Raw genomic sequence first — 15,676 nt, 5'->3', positions numbered from 1 at the left:
AAAGAAGCTATTAGTATTGAGGGTGTTGTAGGCTAGAGTTTAGAATAAATGCTTGTAGATATGTCGACTAAACCAGAATATTACGACATTAGAATGTTAACAGAAATTGAAAGAAATGTGTCCACTGATGAATTTATAGCGAATGATATGGACTATTCAATAGATCCGCTAGTGATATTCAATGAGTATAGTGAGCTTGAAGATGTGTTTTCATTAGTTGAAGATGCCTATGTAATGAATTCAACACTTATTCCATTGCAAGGGCAAGAACCAGATGGGAGGGATGAACTTTTTATTGGTAAGGTAATGTAAATTTAATCTTTAATAAGTTAAAAAAAATATTTTAAAATAGTAGTTTAATGATATTTTTTTACGTTCTATAATGTAATCTGTATTCAATTGAAGTAGTGATGTAATGTATTTTTCTTTAACTTTCATATTATTCACTCCAATCAATGCCAGTAGTAGCTGCCATGGAAATGGTCTAGAGAGGACCGTGTTCCTAGTTTTTGGAAGAGCAACAACACCTTGTTGCTGGTCTTTAGCATATCAACAACATGTTGTTGCTGGTATTCAACATATTAACAACAACGTGTTATTGATCTCACTTTGATCAGCAACATGTTATTGCTGGTCTTTGGGAGAGCAGTAACACAGTCTGTTAGTATAAACCGGCTAATGGACCTATCATCAATCTGCTACTTGTACCCTTTATCAGTCGATAAGTAATGTGCACTTGTAATTGACTGATGGACCTATCATCAATCTACTACTTGTAATCTGCACTCAATTGAAGTAGTGATGTAATGTAATTTTCTTTAACTTTAAAATTCTTCACTCTAGTCAATGGTAGTAGTAGTAACTTAAAAAACTATTGATTCTTGTGTAGGTATTACCAACCTAAAAATATTTTAAAGATGCACTTACTATGTATGCTATGAAGAGGCAATTCATTTACAAAATAAAGAACTTGAGGAAAAGCATAGTTAAAGCAATTTGTGATGGAGAAAATTGCACATGGGCAATAATTGCAATGGGAGAAATACAGTTGATTGTTATAAAATATTTAAATGAACACCTGTGTAGTCTTGGCTTAGGAACAACTAATCATCCTGCATGCACAACTTCTTTTATAGATTCTCAAATTGAAGGTCATTTACTATCTGCAAGATTTATAAACCCAGAACAATTTAGAGAGAGATGAGAGCACGATTATAGTAGGCATATCATATCGGAAAGCATACAATGCACGTCAAAAAGCTCTATAAAGGTGATAGGTGATTTCGAAAAGGATTATGGTGACCTATCTAGGCTTTTACAGGAGCTAAAATATAAAGACCTAGAAACATATGTTGCATTGAAAACATGTTAGATACGAGAAATTTTACTAGTGGGGGAGAATGTTAGATATAAGAAATTTTGCTAGTGGGGGAGAATGGAACTCGTCTTGCGAAGACGAAATGAACAAAACCGATTTGAATCAAATCAGAGATTGTTTGGTTAGTGAACCAAATGAGTCAGTTTTGAATCAAATTGAATCAACTTGGTTTGGTTCATGATGGAAGAGGTTTTGATAAAATAAAAGGGGTGAGAAGATTTGTCTTGCGAAAACAAATTGAACAAAACTAATTTAGGTCAAATCGGAGGTCGTTTGATCATTGAACCAAGCGAACCAAAAGCAAAGATGGTTTGCTACAGTAGTAAGCCCGACCCCGATTCAAGTAAATCGAGCTCCTTTCTTTTCCTCCCGGCCTGGCCCATGCAACCCGAGCCGAACCGAGCGTCGCGACTTCTTCCTCCGCTGTTCTCACCGCTGATAGTCGAGTTTTTTTGTCATTTTTCTCGCGCCGACAAAGGCTATATAAGAGAGGGTTGAGGCCGAGGGTTCCATAGACGAGCTCGATTGCAAACCCTAGCGCTGTTGCGGTCCTTCGTGTGGAAATCGCAACCTCAAGGCTTTCCCCGATCGCAATTTCTCCAGAGCACGCACGTGTTCCATCCTTCTTCTCCTCCATCAACGACGATGGCATGGCTGCCGACTTCATCCTCGAGCACAGGAGACGGATCAACACAGTTCACCTGGGAGAACTTCTCCGGCTCCCTCCGCCGGCGTTCCACGCATTTCGTGACCAGATTTGTGGAGCGCCTCATGAAAGAGATCGAGATCGACATTGATGGCACCAAGACTGACGAATTGGTCGAGCGAGCGCGTGATGCAATTAATAGGGGACGAATTGTGGTCGATAGACTGCGGCTAGAGTCGGTGACTTTGTTTCTAGAGTGGAACAAGTGGGAGAATTGGAAGGACATTAAGAAGTGGGAACCAAGACGCATTGGAGTGCTTCTTTTGTATGTTATTACTGTTTTAGTTTCTTGCCGTAAGTTCTATGTGGCTTTAACTAGTCATATCAACCATCAAAGTAAGAGAGAATTAACTGAAGCCTACATGGAAGCTTTGATTCCTGAACCCTCTCCAGCTAATGTTAGGAGGTAAGTTTTTGTTATGGTTTTTGCTGATTTGTTCTATGGATTTGGGTAAGGAGGTGTTGGATTCCATTTGATTATTAGTTTGAGATTAGGTATTATTATTTTGTTTTTAGGATAGCTTTAGATCCAGTTGAGTGGTGTTCAATGGTTTGGGTTGTTGTTGTCGGGATTCGGTGGACCTAGGATTGATTGGAGTTGATCTGCTCCAGTCGTTCAAGGCTTTACCGCTGGATTCCACCAGTTAAGATCAAGTAATTCTGTTGTTTAATGGTTGTTTGGATTAGTTAAGAGTCTGTTGTTTTGGTGGAGATTGGTTTAATTTATGATTTTATTTTGGTTGTAGATGTTGCAATTAACTTGTGTTAATTAGATTGGTTAGGTAAGTATTAGATCTGGCCGAATTGTGTTAATTAGATTAGGTGTGGAAATAATTTAGTTGGATTTGGTTAGGTTACTTTAGATTCGATTGGGAATTACTTTGTTGTAAAATTTAATATAATATTGTGTAAGACTTTAGAGGGTGTTGTATGTTATAACGTGCAAGACCTTGATTTGTGGATCCTAGTATGTACGGAGGATGTTATTGGGGGTTCTTCTTATGTCGATAATTCGTTCTATCAGGTGGGTACTCTTGTGCTTGGTCAACACATGTCTTTTTGTAATGCATGATTATCCTATTGCTATTCTTATTACATTCATTGCTTGATACTTACTGTTGACCTTGATATGATCTCATTGTCATCAATACAGTCTCATTAATTGTTGTTCATCTGTGCTGACTTATTATGATTGATGTTGTGTATATCTTGGTAGATATAGTAGTTATCTGTTGAACTGTGCATCATAGCATCATAACATGTTGTTGTTGTTAACTCTCACTGCCTGTGTGGGTAAGAGCATTATAGCACTGCCTGTGTGGATGCTACCAGGACTAGCTAGATAGCTCTCCTGGAATACTGCCCCTCCCCCTCACGTGTAGCTAGTCTTTTGTTGAAGCGGGTGATTCTTGTCGTGCACCCCAGTTCACTGCACAGTGTGGGTGTTTGGGGATGTTGAGTGCAGATAGTGATATTTTCCCCACTCCCACTCACGTGTAGTGGTCTTTTGTTGGAGGGTGTGCAGTTGTCCTGTCGTGCGCCCCAGTTCACTATAATGGGTGGGTGACTGGGGATGGCGAGTGCAGACAGTGACCATGCATAACATATGTACATGCATTTGTTGGTTGTTATTTACTACATTTATGGTTGTTGCACTTGTTGTTATATGATTATGGTTGTTGCCTTGTTGTTATATGATTGTTGCATTGTGTGACATGACATGCATTATTCTCGTATTACATGATACCTGTTATTTGTATGTAGTATATTGACCTTGTTCGTTATGTATCGTATGAAGACTGTATATCCCGTTGACTCCTTATATGTATATGTTGTGCACTTCCATTCTAGTACCCACTGAGTATGTTATACTCACCACCCAGACCCTGAAGTTTTTCTGTCTCCTCAGGTAGCAGATAAGGATGTTATCTTGAAGCTTGGAGTTCTGTCGGACTGCCCCCATCTCACAGCAAGAGGAGTTGTTGATGTGTGGTTTGTGGAGTTTTGTGCATATTTGCGTAGTTTGGTGATTTTAGTCTTGTGATGTTCATGTTTTGGCTTCGTGGTGGAGTTGTTGTTTGATGTTGTTGTGAGCACTATCAATGTGCTTTGAGATTTTCATTGTTACGTAGTTGATGCATGTGTTGTATATATGGTTGTGGCCGTGTGAGCCCTTATGTATGTAGTTTAGCCTTGTTGAATACATATGTTGTATTGTAGAGCGGTCGTGTGGGCCTATATGTTAATAATGTATTCAAGAAAAAGTTGAATTGTTACAGGGGAGATGCTGCCAAAATTTTTAGGGCAATCGTCTCTCGGGATGTGACAATTGAGTGGTATCAAAGCATGATTTCGGAGTCCATTTTAGTTTCTTTTAGATTGTCGTTGGATTTTTGGTTTATCTGATGCCAATTTTATTGGTATCAGAACATGTTAAGTTGAGTCCTAGGTTGCAAAGTCCATATTATTTCGTTTGGATTTTCATCGTATTTTGATTTACTTGATCTAGATTGTGAGATGGGACAGACAGTAGCATGAGCTCTCCAAGCATTGTAAGTAAGACTAACTTGTATATCTTATTCGTTTCTTAGAAATTTATAGTAGTAATATTAGCGGAGGATCTTTGATTTTATTATGACCTTGTACATCAGTATATTCATCAGTCGACATCAATATCTCAGAGTCAGCTTCAGCCAGAGCGGAGGCAGACTGTGTCCCATTCAGCTACCCAGCCGGTCAGTGCGAATTCGGACACGTTGATGCTATGACCAGAGTGGAGGCACAGCGGAACGAGGGATCGGTCATTCGAAGTATAATTTGAATTACTATGGTATGTCTGCAGTATAGTACGTAGATAGAAAATTTAGGGACCAAATTTTTTGTTAGTGGGGGAGAATGTTAGATACGAGAAATTTTACTAGTGGGGAAGAATGTTAGATACGAGAAATTTTGCTAGTGGGGGAGAATGGAACTCTTCTTGCGAATATTAAATGAACGAAATCGATTTGGGTCAAATTAGAGATTGTTTGGTTAGTGAATCAAACGAGTCAGTTTTGAACCAAATTGAACCAACTTGGTTTGGTTCGTGATGGAAGAAGTTTTGACAAAATAAAAGGGATGAGAAGATTTGTCTTGCGAAGACAAATTGAACAAAACTGGTTTAGGTAAAATCGGAGGTCGTTTGGTCACCAAATCAAGCGAACCAAAAGTAAAGATGGTTTGCTACAGTAGTAAGCCCAACCCCAGTTCAAGTAAACTGAGATCCTTTCTTTTCCTCCGGGCCTGGCCCATGCGACCCGAGCCGAATCGAGCGCTGCGACTTCTTCCTCGCGCGCACGATGATCGCGTTCGCCGCCGCTGTTCTCACCGCTGATAGCTGAGTTTTTCGTCGTTTTTCTTGCGCTGACGAAGGCTATATAAGAGAGGGCTGAGGCCGAGGGTTCCATAGACGAGCTCAATTGCAAACCCTAGTGCTGTTAGGTTCCTTCGTGTGGAAATCGCAACCTCAAGGCTTTCCCCAATTAGGGATGGCAATTAGACCCGGACCCGATGGGGAATCCGTTCCCCGAACCCATTTTGACCGGGGAATTCCCGAATCCGAGAAAGCGGGGATGGGGATGGGGAATCCCCGAATCTCGGAAAACGGGGATGGGTCGGGGATGGTATTCCAAATATTCTCCGTCCCCATCCCCGAACCCGACCCATCTTATAGTTAACTCTTTTTATTTTTTTTCTTTTGTAGGATAAGTGGTGTCAAAATTTTGAAAAATTGAAGAATGGAAGAACTTCAAACTTATTGTATCGATTATGCATTAGTTGGATGTTGTTTTAGAGATAATGTTTTGTTTTAGAGTTTAATATTTGGTTTTATAATGTTATTTTGTAAGGATTTTATAATATATATATATTTAAATTAATATTTTAAAAAAATAAGACGGGGATGGGGATGAGTATGGGTATGGGGATACCCATGAAAATATCCACGGGGAAAATCAACCCCGAAACCCGCGGGGATCCCCGAAACCCGCTGGATACCCGAAACCCGACGGGGATGGGGATGGTATTTAAATTATGATACCCGACGGAGATGGGGACGTAGATGGTATATAGGTTTGGGTTTCGGGGACGGGGATGGAGAAGGCTTCCCCGCGAACCCCCGAACCCGTTGCCATCCCTATCCCCAATCGTGATTTCTCCAGAGCACGCGTGCCCTCCATCCTTCTTCTCCTCCATCAACGACGATGGCATGGCTGCCGACTTCATCCTCGAGCACAGGAGACGGATCGCCACAGTTCACCTGGGAGAACTTCTCCAGCTCCTTGCGCCGACGTGGAGGATCGACACAGTTCACCTGGGAGAACTTCTCCGGCTCCCTCCGCCGGCGTTCCACGCATTTCGTGACTAGATTCGAAGAGCGCCTCAGGAAAAAGACCGGGATCGACATTGATGGCACCAAGACCAACGAACTGGTCGAGAAAGCGTGCGATGCAGTTAATACGGGACGAATTGAGGTCGATAGACTGCGATTGGAGTCGGTGACTTTGTTTCTGGAGTGGAACAAGTGGGAGAATTGGAAGGACATTAAGAAGTGGGAACCAAGACGCATTGGAGTGCTTCTTTTGTATGTTATTATTGTTTCAGTTTCTTGCCGCAAGTTCTATGTGGCTTTAAGTAGTCATATCAACCATCAAAGTAAGAGAGAATTAACTGAAGCCTATATGGTAGCTTTGATTCCTGAACCCTCTCCAGCTAATGTTAGGAGGTATGTTTTTGTTATGATTTTTGTTGATTTGTTCTATGGATTTGGGTAAGGAGGTGTTGGATTCCATTTGATTATTAGTTTGAGATTAGGTATTATTATTTTATTTTTAGGATAACTTTAGATCCAGTTGAGTGGTGTTCAATGGTTTGGGTTGTTGTTGTCGGGATTCGATGGACTTAGGATTGATTGAAATTGATCTGCTCCCGTCGTTCAAGGTTTCATCGTTGGATTCCACCAGTTGAGATTGACAGTTGGTGCACATTGTAGCAACTATCTACTAGCTTATATATAGTCGATTATGATTAGATAATGTTTATTTGAAATGTAGTAGGTATCATGTAATTCTTTTGTTTGACTCATCTAAAAACATGCTAACAACAAAACAAAACATAGAAACTGAATTCATTCAAATTTATAATAAGAAAACCTATCTTTGAAACAAGATAACGAGAATAAAAAAATTTGTCATACAAATAAGATCATAAAAAATCTACAAAAATGAATTTAGTTACTTGATAAAATAGAAAAACATGTAGTATTTTTAGCCATATGTATGAAAAAAAAATCATACATTACAAGGAAAAGTTAAACCCTAAACTGAAGAAGGGAGGACGTTTTTAGGTTGAAGCTACAAGAGGATGATAAATAATATACCAAATGGAAGCTCAAAACCTAAACACTAAATCTAATTCATAAACACAAAAATTTAAATTAAATTTATATTAAAGGTATTTCAGATACTTTACTTTAAATAGGATGTCCATTTGATTTTTTTTTTTTAAAAGGGGCTCTCCTCTCTTTCTTCAAAATCCCTTTTAAAATGGACTCTCATATGAAGTTTTGATAAATGATCGACAACCTCTTAATTTTTGCTTATTGTTTTTACCCCTCTCCCTTAATAAAAATAGAAAATTAAACAATAAAACAAACATAAAGTTTATTGAAAACAACGCAGCCGTCTCCCCAAAACAAACATAAACTATGCATTTTCTAGACTACTATATAAATAAACTATGCATTTTATAGACTATACATATAAATCCACTTGTTACACCTAACCCCATCTTAGGATTATCCTTATAGAGAGGTTGTATAGATTTACAGTTGACGCAATGCAGATCGTCAACTAGCCAGTGGCCTCCTGCAAGTGCAATATAAAATTAGCTTAAGTCACAAATGATGTGTTTGATTCCAATAATTACATAATCAAAATTATAGAATATAAAATATAATTTAATATTATTTAACTTAATTTATTTATTTAGAGAAAATAAAACCTAACTAATTTAATATTTATTATATTACTTTTAATTTAATTTATTTTTAAAATAAACTAAATTAAATTAATAATAATAATATTATTAATATTAATGATGATAATAAATTTATAATATATATATAAATAAATATAATTTATTTATATTTTTTTAAATTTAAAATAAATTTATATATTTTAATAAAATAATTTATTAAAATAATTATTTTAATAAAATAATTCATTAAATTAATAAATATAATTTGTTAATTTTATTTTTTAAAATTTAAAATAAATAAATAAATAAATAAATATTTTAATAAAATAATTCATTAAAATAATTATTTTAGTAAAATAATTTGTTAAATTAATAAATATAATTCATTAATTTTATTTTTTAAAATTTAAAATAATTATATATATATATTAATAAATAATTTTTTAATAAAATAATTTATTAAATTAATAAATATAATTCACTAATTTTATTTTTTTAAAATTTAAAATAAAAGATCTTTTTTAAATTTATAAATATTTAAATTAAAATGTATTGAATTAATTAATTCAATTTTAATTAGATTTTACGGTATATTTCAATTAACTCAGTTTTAAAATTAGAAGGTAATCATGGAAAAAATTTTGATTTATCTCCAGAATCATAAAAAATCTTAAACTGTCGGGTAATCATATTCTTGAGTTATAACTCATTTGCTAATATGACGATGATGCTACATTACTTGAAAATCAATCATAATTTGAACCAAACAAAATTATTGATAACCATAAATAGATAATCAAAATTATCGATGATAATTCTCAATTAAATACTTCCTTATTGTTTGAGTCTAAAAAACTCTTCTGCATAAAGGTGGAATCCGTCACCTTAACAAATCTAGAAAACTCACCACCTTGACAAAGTGTTATTTATCTTCTTGAAAAGGTGCCCTCATATGTCTTGCTTTAAAACGACACAAATGACCGAATTTCATTTAGGAGAAGGCCATTAAACTTGGGAATGAAGGGTAAGAAGAGACAGAGAGAGCGCGCCAAAAAAAAAAAAAAATTCTTAATTTATACAAATATGACTACACTAGAATACAATCTATTCCTAATTGGTTCGAAATCACTTCTAATAAAATAAAATCCAACTTCACCCACTCACATCCAAAAATTATTATTTAAAAGATATTAAAAACAATAAAAATAAATAAGATCAAACGCTTAAGTAAATTTGGAGGATTGACATTTATAAATAAGACTTATGATCCATTTCGAATAATTTTTTAAATATTTTTTATCATTGCATCTAAAGGTTAATTTAAATTGATGTAACGTTGTTGAGATAATATCTCTTTCATCGTGGTCAATTATAATTTTTTAATTTATCTTTTTATAAATATCATAGGATTGATTGTGTGAGACGGTTGAAATAGAGGATTTCATCTTTTATCAGAAAAAAAAATTATATTATATTTTATTCAATATAAAAACAAAATATAATAGGTAAATAGATTTTTTTTTAAAAAAAAGTCGGAATGCACTCTTTAAGGCACAGACACGATGCGTTGAGTAAACCAAACTAAATTAAACCATCCGGTTTTGCTAAAAAAAACCAAGCGAAGTGGTTCAGTCGCGGTCCGTCCGTTCTTTGGACCGCCAACCGGCGACAGCCTGGCGCACGTTGTCCCGTTTGATGAGAGAGGTCCGGAATGATCGCCAGCCACCGGCACGTTCCCCTTCTTTTGTCGCTGTCCCTCCGCGTGATCCCAGCGCGTTTGCGGCGACGACTGACGGCCTTGTTCCAACACGTCTTCGCCCCTGCTCCCCGTCGGCGGCCACACGGGGAGACTGTGGGAGACGGCGGCTCTTCCTTCGCCGAACATCTTGTCAACGAGCCCGGCGGAGTTTCTTGGCGACTATTCTTTTCCTATTAAAAAAAAGTCAGCGACGTGCATATAACGGAGTGTGATAGTAGTATGCCATTGAGAGAAAGAGGGACGGACTGAGATCTCAGTGAAGGTTGGAGCATGGAGGGAGGAGGAGCATCGAAGGAGGCCGGCGAGCAGGCGGCGCCGCCCGCACGGCGGGAGAGCCGGCGGTTGCCGGACTTCTTGCAGAGCGTGAACCTTAAGTACGTGAAGCTGGGCTACCACTACCTTATCACCCACCTGTTGACCCTGCTGTTGATACCTCTGATGGTGGTGATCCTCCTGGAGGCGGCGCAGACCGACCCGGAAGACCTCCGGCAGCTGTTCCTCCATCTTCAGTACAATCTCGTCAGCGTCCTCGTCTGCTCCGCTTTCCTCGTCTTCGGCACCACCGTGTACATCATGAGGCGGCCCCGCCCCGTGTACCTCGTTGACTACGCCTGCTATCGCCCGCCGGCGAAACTTGAGGTGCCCTTCCAGTTGTTCATGTCGCATTCGCAGCTCTGCGGGGCGTTCAACGAGTCGGCCCTCGAGTTCCAGCGCCGGATCCTCGAGCGATCCGGACTCGGTCAGGAGACCTACCTGCCCGCCGCGTTGCACGACCTCCCGCCCCGCCCTTCCATGTCCACCGCCCGCGAGGAGGCGGAGCAGGTCATGTTCGGCGCCTTGGACAACCTCTTCAAGAGCACCGGCGTCAAGCCCAAGGACGTCGGCATCCTCGTCGTCAATTGCAGTCTTTTCAATCCCACTCCGTCCCTCTCCGCCATGATCGTCAACCGCTACAAGCTCCGTGGCAACATCAAGAGCTTCAACCTCGGCGGCATGGGTTGCAGCGCCGGCGTCATCTCTCTCGACCTCGCTCGCGACCTCCTCCAGGTCCACCGCGCCACCTACGCGGTCGTGGTCAGCACCGAGAACATCACGCAAAATTGGTATTTTGGGAACCGCAAGTCCATGCTCATCCCCAATTGCCTTTTCCGCGTCGGGGCTGCCGCCGTGTTGCTCTCCAACCGTTCGGCCGACCGACGTCGCGCCAAGTACAAGCTCCTCCACGTGGTCCGCACCCACCGCGGCGCCGATGACAGGGCCTTCCGCTGCGTCTACCAGGAGCAGGACGAGGACAGCAAGGTCGGCGTGTCCCTCTCCAAGGACCTCATGGCCATCGCCGGGGAGGCACTCAAGATCAACATCACCACCCTCGGTCCTCTTGTCCTTCCAATTAGCGAACAACTCCTCTTCTTCGCGACTCTCGTTGCCAAGAAGCTCTTCAATGGCAAGGTGAAGCCCTATATCCCGGACTTCAAGCTCGCCTTTGACCATTTCTGCATCCATGCCGGAGGCAGGGCTGTGATCGACGAGCTAGAGAAGAATCTGCAACTCCGGCCTGAGCATGTGGAAGCTTCACGGATGACCCTGCACCGGTTTGGAAACACCTCCTCCAGCTCTATCTGGTACGAGCTCGCATACACTGAGGCCAAGGGGAGGATGCGGAAGGGACATCGAGTGTGGCAGATTGCTTTTGGAAGCGGCTTCAAGTGTAACAGTGCAGTGTGGCAGGCTCTCCGCAATGTGAAGGCTTCTCCAGATAACAGTCCATGGCAGGATTGCATCCATAGATACCCTGTTGAAATCATTGATGGGTTTCCAACTCAGCCATCAGAACACCAACAGTGATTCATTGGAAGCTTGGCAAAATGATAAAGCTTGATAATGTCAACCAGTTGCTTTGTGGATTGGTCAGGTCATTCTTCACTTAGATGTCAAAATGATAAAGCTTGATAATGTCAACCAGTTGCTTTGTGGATTTGTCAGGTCATTCTTCACTTAGATGTCATATTGCAATTGTTCATCATCTCATCAGGTAACTCAGGAAATCAGCTGTCTTTGTACTGTATTTGAGGGCCATATGTAGGTTATCCGATTCAACACATTGCTACGTATTATGCTGCAATTGGTTTCGGCTTCACTACTCTTTTGTATCACATTCGTCTCATCTGGTTAGTAAATTGGGTCTGTTTACCTATGATTTATGTTCTTAGTCTTACTCTTTGAGTAGCTCAGCCTGGTTATTTTGAAGTAATGTTGCATGCTATTAAACCTTATTCCTTGTCTGCAGTATTTTTGTCTATGAAGATGATAGATTGTTTCTTTTTCCCTTTGTCTTTACTGATCACATATACTTGCGTCTATAGAAAGTTCATTTTTGTGGCATTTAAACAATTTATTAAGATACTGAAATTCTTATTGTGTTAAATGAACTTTTAATAACTCTTATTTCTTATATTTTTTTTGTTCTCCACTTGTTTTTGGATGAATTCATTAACTAAAGAAATATAATGGAATTAACAATTGGGCAGTGTTGTTGCCTTGATAAACTGCTTAAGTACTCAGTTCTATTGTGCTCTTGCTGTTCAAGTGGTAGCTGATTTGCTTGAAGATTTACAGCAAATCTGAAACTTAGTGTATATCTTCTCTGCTATGGCATCTGAACTCCAGAGGGTTTTCAGTTTGCAATCTGGTTAATTTCGATAAAAAAAAAACAAGACTTATTGATAACTATAGTACAGGTCTTCTTAAATAGGGGAAGGCCAATGTAAAACTTCCTATTACATTGTATGCGGCCAAAACTCTAAACCACAATAGTTGTATGAGTATTTGTCAAGGCCCCGAATGCTTGTTAATGTCTCTAATTTTTCTAATAGCAATGGCATTCATAACATCGACATGCTTCAATAAGATATCATCTTGTTTCTTGTGACTTACTTGCAACATGGGATTATGGAATTTTAGATGCATTTGAGTTTCTATACCTTGATTAATGCGAAGAACTAATGCGAAAAGAGTATTTATTAGGACTCCCCTAAAGCATGTAGAGCCTAAGGTTAAAAATTATCATCCTAACTCGGAGTTTTGATCTTCTACTGAAATGAAATAGTACCAGTTTGTTGGTGTGCCAATGTGTAATTTAGGTGTGATTGATAAGGAAGTGGATGGAAATAAAGGAGAAGAAGAGGGAGAGGAGAAGAAGGCTTACCTTTATGTGTACTACCACCTGCCTAAACAAAAAGTCACTTCATTTCTTTATGGGTTAGAGAATTAGGTTAAACGATGGATTAGTGGGCTAACAAGTTGTATTAACTGGTTTAGATTTTATTAATTTAGGTTTGATGGAGTTGATCGGCTCCTTATGGCAGTGGAGGAGAAATCCAGCCACGGCGATCAGTAGCAGTCAGCGAGTGGCTTTGAAGGAAGGAGGGGTTGACGTATGTATCACCTGTGTTACTAGTTTCCTGTCTCGGATTTCTCTCGATTGGTAACTTGCAGTCATTCTGCCCAGCACAGCACTGAATTTCATTCCCTCAAAAAAATCAACAACATCAACATGGTGCTTCAACAGCTGATGCAGCATTGTACATCATTATGTAAACAATACTTGAATTTAAGTTTGTGTTTCTTCATCCTTCATTGCTGATTATCAGTAGGGCACTTCTATGATTCAACTGTATCGAAGATTATGACAAAGTCGATTTAAAACTTTCATATATGGCATCTTATCTCTTTCCTAAGTTGCTTTCTTTTAACCAAAACAGATGATTGGTTAGATGGTCCTAATGAAAAGTTGATCTAAATGGATCTTCTGTTTTCTTTCTTTCCTTTGTGCTAGGTATCGACAGAGATGTGCAGCATAAGAAAGAACAGCTGAGGATCTCTGACATGGTTCTTAGTCTCTCTACAGTATCTTCTCTTCAGATTATATACTCAACTATTTTCAGGTACATAATTTTGCCTTTTTTGTCGAATATTATGGATGCTATTGTTTATCCTGGATTTCTAAAGATCATCTATGATCATCTCTGAAGCTGAATGTTTAATCGAAAGCTTAAATTTGATAGAACTATAGAAACACTGTCATTTGTGATACGATAATGAAAACAAACAATAAAATGTGATACAGTTAGTATTGATTGATCAAAGTTAATTGAGAGGATTTTTTAGGTTGATGAAAGCATCAAATGCATTGCATATTATTCAGCAAATAGATTACTGCAACTAGAAAGATTTAAACCTTGTTCTTGGATATAAAAACCTTGTAAATTAAACTAATTGATTTTGCAATATAAAATCAATAGATGGCTACTACTAAAATTCACTTAACAACAACTAATTAAACAGAATTAAAAAGATAGCTGATTTTAATTCTCTGACATCCGCAACAACCTTGTAAATTAATTGATTAGTTTGCAGGTGGTGGCGGCAGCTATGATTCACTTAACAGCATGCTAATTCCTCTTTCGCTGCCAACAAAGTCGAGGTTCGCTCCATATGAGCTCACAACCTTGGCCAGGAGTTTGCCCTCATCTGCTCCGTCCTCCCCTTCCATCTCTTCGTCCCGTTGGACACTGAGTACCCTAGAGTCGTCGTCACCTTCAAGAATTCTTATTGCACCTTCACTGTCCCTCAGCATTACAACTTGATTCGCGCCAATGTCAATGCTCTCCATATCATCTAGGTCGGCCTCACCCTTTTTGATGCTGCCAGTAATCTCCCCCGTGCCCTCTACAATGACGACACTTTTGTGTGCTACGTGTGGGAATTTAATTTCTGCGATTTCGATATCAACCGCGACTGCTACGCTCCCTCCTTTGTTGAGTTACTTGAGGCTAATGTCTATAGTTGTCATTTGGATTAGACCCGTCGAGTTGGCCTACCCCATCAAATAATTTAGTCGGGTTAGGTTAAAATTTTATCAACTCATTTTAAGATGGGTTCAGATGGACTAACCTGTCTAGATCCGCGATCCGCGTGGATTGACCCGCGGTTAAGAAAATTTATTTTTTTAAAAAAAAATTAAAATTACAGTAGAAAACTCAATGAGCTAGTGGACTTGATCTATCTAAACCGCAATTCAAGTTTAAAATTTTCAACTTGACCAATTTAAATAATAATCCAAACTTAAATTTTTTAATAATTTTTTATTTTTTAATTTTTTGATAGGTTCGTTGGTTGATCCCACCTAACTCACAATCCGCCTTGGGTTGGATAGGGTTGGAGATTTTTCAACCCGTCAAGTTAGTGGGCCGACTTGTCCCGCCCTATTATATGACGGATTTTTGGTGGGTTGGTCCATTCCGTCATGAGTTGGTTCGTTTGACAGCTCTACTAATGACATCAACTTCCAAAAGAATAAAGCATGGGGCATAGACTCTCGTTGGTTCGCCGCGCACCTCATGGCTTCCGGTTTGCTTTCCTTGGGGCATTTTTCAATTGTATCCTAGGTGACCTTCCAAGGCGCTTACGACTTCGCCTTCCTAGTGAAGTTGCTCACTGGCAATAGTAAGTTACCTTAAACTCTCCATCAATTCTTGGGCCTTGTTCGCTACTACTTTGGTGAAGGGTGTTCAATGTGAACCACTTGAGCCAGCATTGTCGTGGGCTTTATGATGAATTGGAGCAAGTGGCCTTTGTCATCAAAGTTGAGCGGATAACAAATACCACACCCTAGGGGTATAATTCCTGCAAACTAAAAAGTACCATATTCGGTATTTCACCATCATTACTCATGCAAACAAATATTTAATTATCGCACATTAAAAGATACCACACTCGATGATAGTACAATAAAAGAAATCTATATAAATAAGATAAC

General features: G+C 39.0%; 1 protein-coding gene across 1 annotated transcript; it reads left to right on the top strand.

Moving 5' to 3' along the window:
* The first annotated feature begins 9,867 nt into the window (after nt 1-9,867).
* Nucleotides 9,868-11,845, top strand: LOC141826400 (3-ketoacyl-CoA synthase 4-like). The gene has a single exon (XM_074713646.1). It carries the CDS (start codon nt 10,129-10,131, stop codon nt 11,701-11,703), a length of 1,575 nt encoding a protein of 524 aa, XP_074569747.1. The 5' UTR covers nt 9,868-10,128; the 3' UTR covers nt 11,704-11,845.
* The last annotated feature ends 3,831 nt before the right edge of the window (nt 11,846-15,676 follow it).

The sequence above is a fragment of the Curcuma longa genome, chromosome 4 (genome assembly GCF_044706935.1).
Source record: "Curcuma longa cultivar G26 ecotype Majalengka, Jawa Barat chromosome 4, ITB_CL_G26_1.1, whole genome shotgun sequence".
Classification (NCBI taxonomy): domain Eukaryota; kingdom Viridiplantae; phylum Streptophyta; class Magnoliopsida; order Zingiberales; family Zingiberaceae; genus Curcuma; species Curcuma longa.
The sequence above is the reverse complement of the archived record's forward strand: the minus strand, read 5'-3'. Positions and strand labels throughout refer to the sequence as shown.

What these genes read in the sequence shown, in the direction of transcription:
- LOC141826400 (XM_074713646.1), top strand. Translation starts at nt 10,129, where the DNA reads ATGGAGGGAGGAGGAGCATCGAAGGAGGCCGGCGAGCAGGCGGCGCCG.